General features: G+C 46.9%; 1 protein-coding gene across 1 annotated transcript in view; it reads left to right on the top strand.

The window, feature by feature from the left end:
• Positions 1–14,865, top strand: part of MOCOS (molybdenum cofactor sulfurase) — a 62,083-nt gene that overhangs the window by 11,803 nt on the left and 35,415 nt on the right. The window contains exons 4-8 of the mRNA XM_023510165.1: positions 973–1,614; positions 5,056–5,132; positions 7,309–7,508; positions 11,480–11,596; positions 12,882–13,298. Of these exons, the coding sequence (XP_023365933.1) occupies positions 973–1,614; positions 5,056–5,132; positions 7,309–7,508; positions 11,480–11,596; positions 12,882–13,298 (1,453 nt within the window). The remainder of the gene's footprint in view (positions 1–972; positions 1,615–5,055; positions 5,133–7,308; positions 7,509–11,479; positions 11,597–12,881; positions 13,299–14,865) is intronic.

Below are 14,865 nucleotides of genomic sequence, written 5' to 3'. Positions count from 1 at the left end.
TTTTTTTTTTTTTTCAGTTTTTGACCAAGGCCAGGTTTGAACCCACCACCTCTGGTATATGGGGCCAGCGCCCTACTCCTTTGAGCCATAGGCACTGTTCTTCTCTAGTATTTTTTATATTATATAGCTCTTTATACATTTTTGCATGTAATAATTCGTTTCTGGCAAATAATTTCCAAGGGATACCTAAAATTATTAACACAATTTCAAATGATTTCAAATTTGAAAATGATACTATTTTGATATAGGGCTGGCAAAATTAAAAACAATGCAAACAAGTTGATGACTTAAAATTTGCTCTGTGAGGCTTGGCGCCTGTGGCTCAAGTGGCTAAGGTGCCAGCCACATACACCTGAGCTGCTGGGTTGGAATCCAGCCCTGGCCCGCCAAACATCCATGAGGGTTGCAACCAAAAAATATCCGGGCATTGTTGTGGGTGCCTGTAATCCCAGCTACTTGGGAGGCAGAGGCAGGGGATCGCTTGAGCCCAGGAGCTGGAGGTTGCTGTGAGCTGTGATGCCACAGCGCTCTACCCAGGGCAACAGCTTGAGGCTCTGTCTCAAAAAAAAAAAAAAATTGCTATGTAAGAGTTGTGTAGAAAAGCACCAAAGATCTTTTATATCTAAAAGATATAAAACAAAATATAAAAAACAAAAAAAAAAAAAAAAGAAGAAGAAAGAAAAGCACCAAAGAGAGGGTATTTTCAACTAAGATGAGGGTCCTTATGGATTTTTCTCACATCAATTGGAGATGGCACTGGGATCCAGGGTGATTTTGCAGCTGGGGCAATTTGCCATCTCCTCCCACGACTTCCTCTGCCCTGCTCTGACTTCCCAAGTGCGACAAAGCCTACCTGGAGGTTTTTTCTAGCTATTAAGACTGAGATGTCGTATTTAGCAGAAACAAAACCACCCCCAAACTCTTAGCCCTGGGCCTGAGCCCGGGGTTGGGGTGACCCTGTGCTTCTTTCAGGATCCTGGCACACTTCCACACTACCGCCGAGGACTACAGCGTGATTTTCACTGCCGGGAGCACGGCTGCTCTCAAACTGGTGGCAGAGGCCTTTCCGTGGGTGTCCCCGGGCCCCAACAGCAGCGGGAGCAGGTTCTGTTACCTCACCGACAGCCACACCTCCGTGGTGGGCATGAGGAAGGTGACCGCGGCCAGGAACGTCACGTCCACCTCGGTCAGGCCGGAGGACCTGTGGTCGGCAGAGGACCAGGGTGCTGCGGAGAATGACGCCGACTGCCAGCTGCCACACCTCTTCTGTTACCCGGCTCAGAGTAACTTTTCTGGAACCAGGTACCCTCTGTCCTGGATAGCAGACGTCCAGGCCGGGCGGAGGCGCCCCGAGAGCTTGCCGGGGAAGTGGTTCGTGTTGCTCGATGCGGCCGCCTACGTGAGCACCTCGCCGCTAAACCTGTCGGCACACCCGGCTGACTTTGTCCCCATCTCCTTCTATAAGATCTTTGGATTCCCCACGGGCCTGGGCGCTCTGCTGGTCAATAATCGCGTGGCGCCTCTGCTGAGGAAGACCTACTTTGGGGGAGGCTCGGCCGCTGCCTACCTCGCCGGGGAAGACTTTTATGTCCCAAGGCCGTCGGTGGCTGAAAGGTAACCTTGTCACGGGTGGGGTGGCTCTAGGGATGGCTGCTGGATGTTGCCATGTGCTGCGTAGAGGACTGAAAGGGACAGGGCTGCGCGTAGGGGTCAGGACGGGGACGTTGCTGCAGAGACAGGATGGTGAGAGGGCTCAGAAGTTGGCTGGACGTGCCACCGGCGGCTCAGTGAACTCCACCCCTGTTTGAGGGCTTCTCCACGTCTGTGGGAGGACCAAGGCTGCAGGCAGAAAGATGAAAGGCCTTCACCCGGTAAGGTGGGAGGGCCACTAGGCCTCTGTTCATAGCACTAAAAAGAGGTGGCTGCAGTTCAAACAGTGGTTTTAAAAGATGGCATTTGGGCTGGGTATAGTGGCTTACGCCCATAGCTTAACGCTCTGGGAGTCCAAGGCGGGAGGATGCCTTGAGTTCAGGAGTTCAAGACCAGCCTGAGCAAGAGTGACACCTCTCTTTACTAAAAATAGAAAAACTAGCCCACTGTCCTGGCATAGCCTGTAGTCCCAGCTACTTGGGAGAGCAAGGCAAGAAGATCACTTGAGCTCAAGACTTTGAGGTTGCTGTGAGATATGATGCCACCTCACTTTACCCAGGTCCATAGAGAGAGTCTCAAAACAAAAAAAAAAATGATGGCACTGTTTGGAACAAGTGTGAACCACGTTGACAGCAAGCTGGTTCTCCGACAGCTAGAAACAGCTCAGCTTGGTACCTAGTTAGCAAGAAGAAGCAGTTAAACCAGAGGCCCAGACGTGTGAGGCACTGTTGGCCACAGCCTCCATGGCCACCCCCATGAGTGAGTTACAGAGGAAGTTTGTGGGCAGGCTGCCACTTGCCCTCAAGTGCCAGAGACCTTTGCCTGCATCTGTTGGCAAACCTCTTCCCCAGGCTGCCGGGAAGGCTGTGTGAATTATGCTGGGGAATCTCTTAGCTGGTCATGGCTGGGACCCATAAAGTTGAATTTGTGAGAGGATGAAAATGGCAGCTGAGGTCCTGCTGCGTCCAACAGCCAGACACTGTGGAGTGGGGTAGGGAGCTACTCACCCTGCTGGTGGTGCTTGGATGAGAAGGCAGGTTGGATCCTCCACAGACCCCACACAGACTCAGGGATCCTGTGGATAGGGCCATGGCCTTGACAATAGAGTCACTGTTAATTGGTTAACCATGTAGGCCCTGGAGCTGGACTGCTGGGGTGTGAATTTCAGCCCCACCACTCCCTAGCTGGGGGAATGTGTGACTTAATCTTCTGCACCTCAGGTGTTTTCTGGACAGAGAGAATGATGATGAGCTCATACAGGTGAAGCATCAGGATGGAGTGGGCATCTGTATGTGCCATGAGGTCATGAGGCTATTTGACGTCATTTGTTTATGACTTCTCCATAGTTCGGGGATTCTAAAACAGGAATGCTAATGTGAAACTTTTTGAATCCAAGTATGACAATTTACCCAGCAACATATTTAAGAAAAGAATGAGGCTCTGTGCCTGTGGCTCAAGTGGGTAAGGCGCCAGTCACATACCCCTAAGGTGGCAGGTTCGAATCCAGCCTGGGCCCACCAAACAACAATGATAGCTGCAACCAAAAAATAGCCAGGCATTGTGGTGGGTGCCTGTGGTCCCAGCTACTTGGGAGGCAAAGGCAGAAGACTCGCTTGAGCCCAGGAGCTGGAGGTTGCTGTGAGCTGTGATGCCACGGCACTCTACCCAGGGGAATAGCTTGAGGCTCTGTCTCAAAAAAAAATAAAAAAGAAAAGAATGACAGGCATAACATAATATGAATTAAAGGAAGCACAGAATGACACCTCAAACTTCATTTGATCAGGAAGTGTACTCAAAGGCCAAGAGAAGTGGGGCAGTTCCCTGGGGGTCAAGGGTGGGTGAGCTGTGGCCACCAGGCAATACTTGCTACCAAGATTCTCAGAAAACAGAATATATTTATTTATGATTATAATCCTATTTTTCTTGGGAATTTAAGACTAGCGCTCCAGAGATTTAATACTCAACTCACATGTTTATTGAACGCATACCTGGGCATAATCTTGCATTTTATTACTCAGTGCAATATAATCCTTGATAGAAATAAAAACTTCCTCTTTTATTCTAAATAAGAATCTAGCAATTATTCATTAATAAATAATTATTATCAATCAGTTAATAACTCCAGTCATTATTGCCTAATGTTTAATTTTTTAGTGGTTATCTATTAATTCCCTTGTGGCTAATCAATTAATTGATTCATTATTGACTCATTAATTCTGTATGTGTATTAATGAATATTTGTTTTATAAGGGAATTTAACATTGTTAGCAAATCTTATTCTTAGAGGATTAAGATATAAAACACAATGTTTTCATTGAGAACTTCAACTTGCATAAGACTGCTGTTGGTCACCTGGATTAAATTGTAGGTTCCTTACTCCATCTCCGGCCACTGCCGGCTTGCTGGCTGAGGCCAGTTGATCTGCTTTTCCTGTATATACCAGGCTTTTCCCACTCAGGGCATTTGCTGTGTCTACTCTCTGGAATGCAGAAATTATGAGTTTAGCTGTTTCAAAAATCAGCTCTTTCCCATGCTCCCTAAATTCCCTTACTTAATGGGTCTCCACTCAGGTGACCTTCCTCAGAGAAGACCTACCCTGACCAGCTCATCGGAAGTAGTCACCATCTCCTCCTTACACATCTTCTTTGCTCTTTCCACCATCTAGCACGCTGTTTAGTTGGTTTCTCTGTGTGCATTTGTCATAGAATGTGAACACTGTGAGGACAGGGATTTGGCCTGGACAGCACACACCTGGACCATGGTCTGTATCCTTGGCACCTAGACAGTGGACAATAGTGCACACAGGTTAGACAATAAAGATCTGATGAATATTTTAACCAAATGAATAATTACAAACTGCAAAAATAATCAACTCTTTGTGAATCAAGGTGTGCTTCTGCTGGATTAATGAGAGCCTTGTAATGTAAGCCCAAACTCGCAGTTTCATAGTCTTTGGAACCCTAGACACACTTCTAGAACCTTCTCAGGGCAGAATCCATCATGTTAAATTGATGCCCTGTCAGTGGTGCCCTCTTGTGGTCAAAGGTCAGTATGGCAAGAGCCTGAGGCACTGGAAGATTTTCAGTCTCTTCCTGGGGGCAGCAAAACATCTCTTGTCTCTCCAGTGTCTCAAGGGGGTGACTGTCTTTTTAGGACCCTTTATCACCACTCAGGCCTCCCTAGGAATTTTGGAATATCCCAAGAGAGCTTCAGAGCAGGTCAGGGTCAGAGGCAGCCAGATAGGTCTTGGCGTGGACATCCCTCTCCCCTAAGGGGGAAAGCAGTGTTTTATAAAGTGGCAATTACAGTCAAGGTTACAATCTAAACTTTGTCACATATCATAAAACGCATATGGATTGTGTTGGCCACAGGTGACCTTATTTTTCTCACTCTCCTTGCTTATAGGTTTGAAGATGGCACCATCTCGTTCCTTGATGTGATTGCAGTGAAACATGGATTTGATGCCCTAGAGCGCCTCACAGGTCAGTGGACATTCTTATCCCTATGGAATAAGTTGCTGTGTCCTTGAGGACACTCTGGCACAAGTACAGTTCTGATGGAGACAGAGCCTGAGGAAGCAAGTGGCATGTGGTGGCCGGGCACCTCATACAGTTAAATCTGAAACCAAATAAATAATTCCAAAATGACTTCTGAGAGCAAGAAGATGAGGCGGCATGTTTGGGGATGATTTTTGTTCTGTTAGTTGAAAAAAACATTTTAACAGGTAGGAGGCATTCCAAATCAGGAGCTGAATAGCTTCACAGAAATGGAGGATCCTTGGTACCTGGACTTACAGATCCTGAGGCCTTATGCAGCTCTGACCTTTCTGGATCTGCTCCCCACCCCATAGGGGGCTGTATGACAGGTCCCTTTGTCCAGGAAGGAGCTGATGCCCAGAGAGGTTGAATGCCCTCCCAGGCCAAGAAGCTGGTAGTTGGGATTTAACCCAGGTTATACCAATGCCTAGCTCTGCTGACAGTGTTGGTCTTTTCTGATAAATGTTCTCTCTTTTGTCACAATAATGGAACCCCTCCAGTCCTCAGCCTTAGCCCAACACTGGGGCAGATAGGATTCCTGGGAAGAGAGGGTCATTCATATAGTAATACAGGGGCCCGAGGGGGTAGCATCTAGGATTTGCCCCATGCAGGAAATGAAAACATCAGGGATTAATGAGTGGGTACTTCCCAAAGAAAGAGATTAACAGGGCACCCAAATCATGGTAACAGGATCTAACAGGACCAGAGCCACCTGAGAACCCAGAGGTTACAGTATCAGTCCAGAATGTGGCAAACCCTGACTTTTCCTAGTTCATTGCTTTTTAAAAAAATTATAATAAAATATACATGACATAAAATTTACCATTTTAGCCATTTTTAAGTGTACAACTCAGTGGCATTAAGCACAATCATTGTTTAAAAATGGACCTGATGGTATGATGCACCTTCTTTGTCATTGTTCTGACCTGTTTTACTGAGACCAGAATTCAGGGGAGACAGGTTAGGTACTTACCTAAAACTAATCAGGAAGTATGCAGGATCTGTATTTACCATGTAGTTGGCTGTGTTTAGTGACCTCATTCCTGAGTTCCTTTTTCATTAATGTAGCTTTCATTTTTATTATCACTATTTTAATACTATGAGTGGGTAGAAAGTTTGTTCCAGTACACACTCAGTTACTAGATCAGTACTTAAAAACCTTTGGTCTTTCATTCATGTGAATTTGACTGCTGTTTGCTCTCATTTCTCTGGGCTCTTCGAATTTGAGTGGAGTACGGTTTCACCACGGAAAAGTTTAGAGAGACGGTGCCGTGAAATGAAGGGTAGAGTTTTTGGAGGTGATGATAACGATGTGAACATAAAGATGTAATTACCATTCAACATAATGGAGCAGCTTGTCTGTGAAAGAAGTGATTACGATTCACTGCTCTGAGAAGATAGAAAAGACAGGAAAATAGGGGAAACCTCTTTTACATAAATGTCTAAAGTACATTATAAAATTTTAATCCTTGTTGCATTCCCTCTATTCTTACAGATGTATTAAACATGCCTTTTTTTTTTTTTTTAAATAAGTTTAATGTTCTTAACAGGTAACCGTTTCACTAACTTACTGTTGTTGCAGTTTTTGGCCGGGGCCAGGTTTGAACCCACTACCTCTGGTATATGGGGCCAGCACTCTACTCCTTGAGCCACAGGCACCACCCAAACATGCCGTTTTTTAAAAAAACAAAAGAAATGAAGAAAAACAATTGCACATTTTTTCATTCTTCTAGTAACAGGTCTAAATTATCTGAATATTTAAGGAATATTATACCTATATTAAAAACAAGATTGACAGAAATTCCTATCGAAATATCAGAAACAGCAATGGTAACCTATTGTTTAGTACCAAAGACCTAAACATGGGTGGCACCTGTGGCTCAATGGAGTAAGGTGCTGGCCCCATATGCCAGAGGTGGTGGGTTCAAACCCAGCCCTGGCCAAAACAAACAAAGACCTAAACATTTTCACAAGGGCAATGTCATGTACTATTTACATGTATTTAGAATTATTCATATGCGGTCTAGGTTTGCCAGTTATAGCAAACTTGTTTTATTAAAAATAAGTGACTGAATCTATGTACAGTTCATGATTCTCTTGGCATTTCATAATTGATTTTGAGGTGGGATGGAGAATATAAAGCAACACACCTTTGCCTTGGCTCAGTACACCTACGCTGCCCTGGCCTCTCTCCGGTACCCCAATGGAGCCCCCGTGGTGCGGATTTACAGCGATTCAGAATTCAGCAGCCCTGAGGTTCAGGGTCCAATCATCAATTTTAATGTGCTGGACGACATTGGGAATGTCATTGGTTACTCCCAGGTGGGTTTTCTTTTCATCTTGCTGACCTTTTTACAACAGAATCACTCTTATCTGGAATTTGGAAGCCGTGCTGAGCCCTCAACCCTTCAGAGAAGGCCTCTGTGCCCTGTGAATAGCTGTGACAAGGTTCATGCACTGTTGAAGAGGCCACCTGGCCCTCACCCATGGGCTTTCCCACTCTCACTGACACACAGTCCTAACAAGCCTGGTGATTTAGTTTTTCAGCCCTCTTTGCTCAGCCAGAAGTGGTAAATTTCAAGTGGGTAGAAAGAGGCCAATTCTTCTGATAGCAATGGAAGGGGACAGCGCATAGGTTGCCAGTGAGGGAGACACACTGACTAAAATAGTTGAGATGGTAAGTAGCTTGGACAGAACACCATGGCTGAGGTCATTTCGTGTATGGACGGCCTGGTGGTCCCAGATGTCAGACCATGCTATGGTGTCACCTAGAGCTGTGGGTTAGCTACCCTCCTCATTTGCATGTTGTTCACAGACATGGTGGTTGCACCCCTTTATTGAACCCTTTCTCATGACAAGCAGAAATGCTGCTCTTAGTGTCACAGAGGCCCTATTTATACTTTATTTTATGCACATTATGAGTTCAAAGGATTTGGTAGGTTGGTTAAAAGTAGTTTCTGCAGATATACCCATGAAAAAATGCCAACAGTGGCTTACAGGTTGGGAACTGCTTGGGTCCTTGCCACAGTTGAGTAAGGTGGTCACTTCCCAGTCCCTTAAAAATTCCAGAGTCATACTAGACACAGGAGTAGGTGGAGACCAGAAGAGGTGTCACAGATTGGCACCAGGAATCAAAGGTCCTTCCCAGAGCAGCTCTGTGAGGAGCTGATTCGATCATCAGATGAGTTTGGAAGATGGTGTTGGTCTTCCCCTGACAGCCGTATCTCCGCTCACCTTTGTTAATCCCCCAATTTCCCAAACCAAATCCGTATCCTAAGGAGTATTCCCCCACCCCATTCTAAGTAGCCATCCTGCTTGATAGCCATAAATTTCTTAAAAAGCAAAGTTGGGAATTCTTCTGGGGGAAATGTGGGTCCTCACTGACATTCAGGGTCAGACACTCTATAGTCACAGGTGGTCTCCAGAGCATGTCAACTGTTGGAGCCCACCTCGCCCACTGCCTTCAGCCATCAGACCTACTACTGGCAGACCCAGCCCAACACCACTAGGAAGCATGTGACTTTAAATGCTTGTCTGGGAAAATGCATCAAGGGAAAAAGTCTTCCATCTTTTTTTTTTTTTTTTTTTTGAGAGAGAGAGTGAGTCTCACTCTGTCATCTAGGCTAGAGTGCCATGGCATCAGTCTAGCTGACAGCAACCTCTAACTCCTGGGTTCATGGGATCCTCCTGCCTCAGCCTTTAGATGAGCTGGGACTACAGGTGCTCACCACAACACCTGGATAATTTTTCTACTTTTAGTAGAGACAGGGTCTCCCTTTTGCTCAGGCTGGTCTCAAACTCCCAAGCTTGAGCAGTCTTCTTGCCTTGGCCTCTCAGAGTACTAGGATTACAGGCATGATCCACTGTAAGGAGCCTAAAGTTTGCCTTGTAATTGGTAATTTTTTCCCTTGAATCTAAAGTAAATTTGTATGTGTGGTGGCACAGAGGGTAGGGGGAAGAATGCTCAGAGAAGAGAACCACCAGAGAGGGGACTGCCTGTCTAGGTGCCCATTCCTTGGAGCTGGACACAGGACGAATTTCCCCCTCTGCACATTGGTAGAGGGTACTCACTGCATGAGTGGGTCTCATGGCTGAGGCATGGCCAGCTGTGCCATTTCAGAAAAGTGCACTTATGGTTTTCCCGGGGTTAAGGGACTTCACAGTGTGGGAATTCTGCAGGAATTTCAGAGGCTTTTGGAAAGACCATAGCTGGCTTTGGCCATCACTTTTTGAGGGAGAATATTTAGCCTTCTGTGAGAAGGGTTTGAATTCTAGTTTTTGGTATCCAGGCCTTATTCTCCACAGTGTTAGAGGTTACCCTGTGTGGCAGTTAAATTCCGTGTGTGGGTTCAGATTCTGAGTGCTTCTTACTGGCTCTGTGAGCTCAGGCAAATTAAGCTGTGCAAGGCTCTGTGAAATGAGGGTAACAATATATGTGCTTATACTGTTGATAAGAGAATTAAGGGAGATACAATAGATACATCCCTTGACACAGGACCTGGGACAAAGTAAGTGCTCCCTAAACATTGAGCATAAAGGCTCCGAGGCTGGAGGGCCCCCTGCCTGTGGGTAGGGTGGTTTCTTGTTCTTCCCTGGATGCCAGTTTCACCCTGTCATGGCACCAGCCACCTCTAGCTGGCTAGGCATAGGCTGGGCCTACGTGGGATTATACCCCTGGGCTGAAGGCAAGAGGAGACTAACTAATGGGAAATAGGGAAGTGTGGCTGAACAGTGTCTTCCACACACCTCCTCTTCTGCTGCCATGTGACCTTGATGCTCCTCCATGGAAGGCTGGGGTCCATGTCTCTTCCCCTTAAAATGAGGCTGGTTTGTGACTTGTTCATAACCAATACATAGAATGCCATGACGGTGATATTGCGTGGCTTCTGAGGCTAGGTCAGAAAAGGTGATGCCATTGTTCCCTGGGACGCTTGTTTTTGAAGCCCTGAGCTACATGTTAGATACTATTTTGTACCCTGGCTGCCATGCTACAAGGAAGCCCAAGCTACATGGATTTCAGTGTCCAGACTCTTTTTGAGTTTTCTCAGCTGAGACTCAAGAGTTTATGGAGGAGAAACAAGTTATCTTCCTTTGTGCCTGTTCTGAATTCCTGACCCACTGTAGCCCTGAGCATAATAAAATGGTTGCTGCTTTATTCTACCAAGTTTGGGGGGCTTATTTCGTAGCAATGATAATTGGGACAGTGAATATGGGGAGCAGGTGAAGGGTGGCTGTGAGGATTCTAATTCATCCTGATGGGAGTTGAGGGAGGAGAGGCTCCCTGTGAATGGAAACCGGACTCTGGAGATGGAGTTTTTTGGACCCAGTAGGGCTGCTGGCTCATATTTCACAGAGCCAAGAAACTCCTGGATTTCACTAGCAGGTCTCTATGCCCGTGTGAGGGAACACAGTTGTTTGTTTTTCTGAGGCCTCTCAGTTCAACCCTTGTTTTCAGACAGACCAAAGGAGGTGGCTTCAGTGAAAACAGCCATGGTCTTGAGAAGAATCAGCCAGCCATGAGACCAGGCTGACCATTACATGGTTACAGGTGGTTTTTGTGGCTGCCTCTGGCCATCCTATATGTGACTTCCAGGGAGAAAAGTTTGAAGTCTTAACCAGATGAGCAAGATGTTTTTGTTTCCCTGAATACAGTTAGTGACTCCTTCCCCTGAGTTCAGCCTGAGTCACCTGGGCTGAGGACCCTCATTCTGCCCCCAGGCCCTGGGGGGACATGGAGTCCTTGCCCCATAGCCAGCAAGAGCTGGGGCAGACATCCCCTGTGGCTTAAGTGAGTGTGAAGCACCTCTCTGAGCCTCCAGGGGGCAGGAAAGAGCCTTTGTAACTTCTGGACTACACAGAAATTCTGTGAATGAACCCAGAGTTGGAGAATTTAGGAAAAGCAAGTCAGTAACACACCTTGTCAGCACAGTAGTGTTTGCTGTCCAGTGTTTGCCAAGGCGGAGCTGCTGTGTGATCTGGCTCCGTGTAGCTGGTTACAGCACTGCCAGAACCTCCAGCCCCACTGAAATGTGGAAACGTGGGCTCTTCACTTAGAATTTGGCATGGATTTGATATGATAATTCAGTCAGATAGACTTTAATTCTCAGTCACATTTAATAAAATGTTTAACAAACCATGACAGATCATGGCATTTTAGAGCAAAATCCCAGGTTTGTATCCTCATTTTACTGTAAGGAAAGAAAGGTCCAAGTGCTGACCTGAGACCCTCTCCCAGGCATTCTGACGGAAACTGTGCCTTTGTAACACTGTTCCATGTCATATTGAATCCGCAGGTGGACAAGATGGCCAGTCTTTACAACATCCATTTGCGAACAGGCTGCTTCTGTAACACTGGGGCCTGCCAGAGGCACCTGGGAATAAGCAATGTGATGGTCAGGAAGCATGTTCAGGTTGGTATGGGACCCTGTGGCCCAAAGTTCACTAGCAAGACCCAGCAGTGGCGCTTCTTGCTGGGCTGATGGCCTGCTGTGGTCTGGGGTGGTGCTGGTTCTGCAGGCTGAGTTCTCTAAGCCTAGTCTGTGGATGTATAAAGAAAAATGGGGCCAACAAAAGTAGAAAGGGTTTTAGGGTGTTATCTCTGTGGCAGTACTTTCTGATTCGTTTTTTACTTTGAGGGTAAAAATTTAAAGACAGAGAGGAGCATCACTAAGAGATGTGTTGGTGTATGACATTGGTCCTCCTGGGGTCTAGCCTCCGGGATGCAATTAGCTCACATCTGGGTGGGTGCAGAATGGGACTCCACCAGGCTTCCAGGGATTCTGCATTTCTCGGAATCCCCTCCCTCCCTGTCTTGCCCCTGGCCTGAGGTTTTTCACTTTAGGGTATAGCCTGTTTGAACTATTTCATAAGAGAAGTCGGAGGGACAAAGAACCCTTCCTTATTTTGGAAGAGTTCATAATTTGAGTTTCATTGGGCTGACTCTAAACATTGTATATACTAGATCCCAACTAACCACGAATTAAGTTTTATTTTAAAAAAAAAAAGGAAGAGAGGGAGAAAAGGAAGGACAGGAGGGGGCAGGTGGAAGAGGGGGGTCTCAGAACACAAAGAAATGCCGTCCCAGACATGCTGTTGGATCCTGCAGACTGCCATGTTTCTGGGTGACTGACCTGGCTCCAGCACTATGGTGGTGTCCAGGGCAACCTGATGCACAGAGCTGACCAGTGGCCACCACCAGGCACCTGGGCTTGGAGCTTGAGCTCCTCTTGCCTATTTCCCACCTCCCCACAGAGGCTCCTAGGCTGCTTTGGGTTTCGTAGCCAGCCTGGCTGGTCATTCGCAGGGCAGCACCTCTGCCCTTCCCTGGCTGGCAGGGCTCAGGCCTCCCTTCAGTACCGAGAGGCTGGAGGGAGAGAACGGTGGTGTTTCTGCCACCTCAGCCCTGGGTAGACCGTGAAGTGACCCCTCGGTGCTTCAGAGACTTTGTTCTGTGCCAGCCTATCTGTGGGCCAGCCCTGTCCTTAGGCCTGGGAAATACTCTCCATGAAGTGTGTCTGTTGATGTCAGCCCCAATTTACAGTTGAGCAAACTGAGATCACCTGAGTGTGTGAACTGAACTGTGTCTCAGCACACAGCACACATTGGTGTCTTCCTGGGTTAATTTAAAGTTCACAAAATTCATTTCTCAATGTGTGTGTTAGTCCCTGTGGCTGATTCACTTCCATTTTGTTCCAGGCTGGTCATGTCTGTGGAGACGATATTGACCTTATAGACGGGCAGCCGACTGGCTCAGTGAGGATTTCGTTTGGCTACATGTCTACACTGGAGGATGCCCAGGCCTTTCTCAGGTTCATCATAGGCACCCGCCTGTGCTCGGCAGGTGGCCACCCTGTCCCTCAGGCCTCTGCTCCCGGGAAGGGCGAGTGTGGCTGTAGCCCTTCCTCACAGGAAGGTGCCCCCACAGACTCCAGGGTCGGGACCGACTTGTCCTCTGCCATCAGTGCCATGGCTTTGCCCTCATCTTTGTGTGCGGCCCCCGGAGCTCAGCAGACACCTTTACAGAAAGCCACAGGGGTCCTTGATGGGGACCTGGGGCCGCACGTTGTCACCAACATTTATCTCTACCCAATCAAATCCTGCGCTGCGTTTGAGGTAAGGGCTTTCACTGCATCACAGAGACTACTTCTCTTTGCCTATCCTAGAAATTTTTTCTATAAAGTGAAGAAAGTGCAGAAAATGAAGAAAAGCACCCCCTCCCCAAATCAGGATATTGTGGTAAAAAAGCCATTCTCATTCTGCCTTTCTTGGTATGGGCTGACTTTTGAGCATGACACCACTGATGGGATCTGAGCAGATCCTGTTTCTGGCTGGTGAACCTGGTTACTGTCATGAATTATAGCTGTGACTTACTGAATCTGTGTGCCGGCTCCATGCTAAAGCATTTTATTTATTTATTTATTTATTTTTTTGAGACAGAGCCTCAAGCTATCCCCCTGGGTAGAGTGCTGTGACATCACAGCTCACAGCAACTTCCAACTCCTGGGCTCAAGTGAGTCTCCCGCCTCAGCCTCCCAAGTAGCTGGGATCACAGGCGCCCACCCCAATGCCTGGCTATTTTTTGGTTGCAGCCGTCATTGTTGTTTGGCGGCCCGGGCTGGATTTGAACCCGCCACTTTAGGTGTATGTGGCTGGTGCCTTAGCCACTTGAGCCACTGGTGCCTAGCCAAGCATTTTATTTTTTTTTTAATTTTTTAATTAAGTCAAATACACATAGATCATTCTTTGTTTCATTTGAGACTTAAACCAATCCTACAAGTGGCTAGTAATATTATCCCTGCCTTGTAGATATGGAGCCTGAGGGTTACTGAGGGTAAGCACTCTGTCCATGCCACCTGCTACTAAATGGTAGAGCAAGGATTTGAATCTGGGTCTGCTGACCCTTGGGTCCTCGCTCTTATGTGATTTGGTGAAATATTCTGCTCAGCCCTTCCTGCGAACTGAACTTAACCTAGCTTACCTTAAACATGCTCAGAACACTTACCTTTAGCCTACAGCTGGGCAAGATCATCAAACACAAAGCCCATTTTATAAGAAAGTATTGAGTATCTCCTGTAGTTTATTGAATATTGTACTGAGAGTGAAAAACAGGATGGCTGTACGGGTCTTGATGTTTATTTCTGCTGAACACGAATAGCTTTTATGCCATCATAAAGTTGGAGACCACCCGTACTGCCCTGTTCTTTCCTATACATACACATGTATGATAAATTTTAATTTACAGATTAGGCACAGTAAGAGATTAACAATGCTGCTATTAATGATGTAGAATAACTCCAACAATATGCTGTAATATACTTATGGGAATGTGGTGTCTCTCTCTCTCTCTCAAAACATCTTCTTGTGCTGTCCGCACCTATTTTCAGACCATACTTGGCTATGAAACTGTGGATAAGGAGGGACTACTGTGTTGGTCTTGGGAATGGTTGCTATGACATAGGGACAGAGCATGTAGAAAAGCAAAGGCCACTTGAGCCCTGAGGTGACCCAAGATGCGCAGGTGGGGAGAGGAGAGGCAGGCAAAGGAGATTAGAGGAGCAGCCAGTGAGGTGGGGAGAGCCAGTGGAGCTGCCCTGGGCAGGGGCAGGGGCCAGGGTTTCAGGAATAAGGAAAGAAAAGAGACCATTGTCTTGGGTGTCATCTGATAGCGGGCTGGTGGTGC

Source organism: Otolemur garnettii, unplaced genomic scaffold (genome assembly GCF_000181295.1).
Source record: "Otolemur garnettii isolate 467f Iridium unplaced genomic scaffold, OtoGar3 scaffold00012, whole genome shotgun sequence".
Taxonomy (NCBI): domain Eukaryota; kingdom Metazoa; phylum Chordata; class Mammalia; order Primates; family Galagidae; genus Otolemur; species Otolemur garnettii.
The sequence above is the reverse complement of the archived record's forward strand: the minus strand, read 5'-3'. Positions and strand labels throughout refer to the sequence as shown.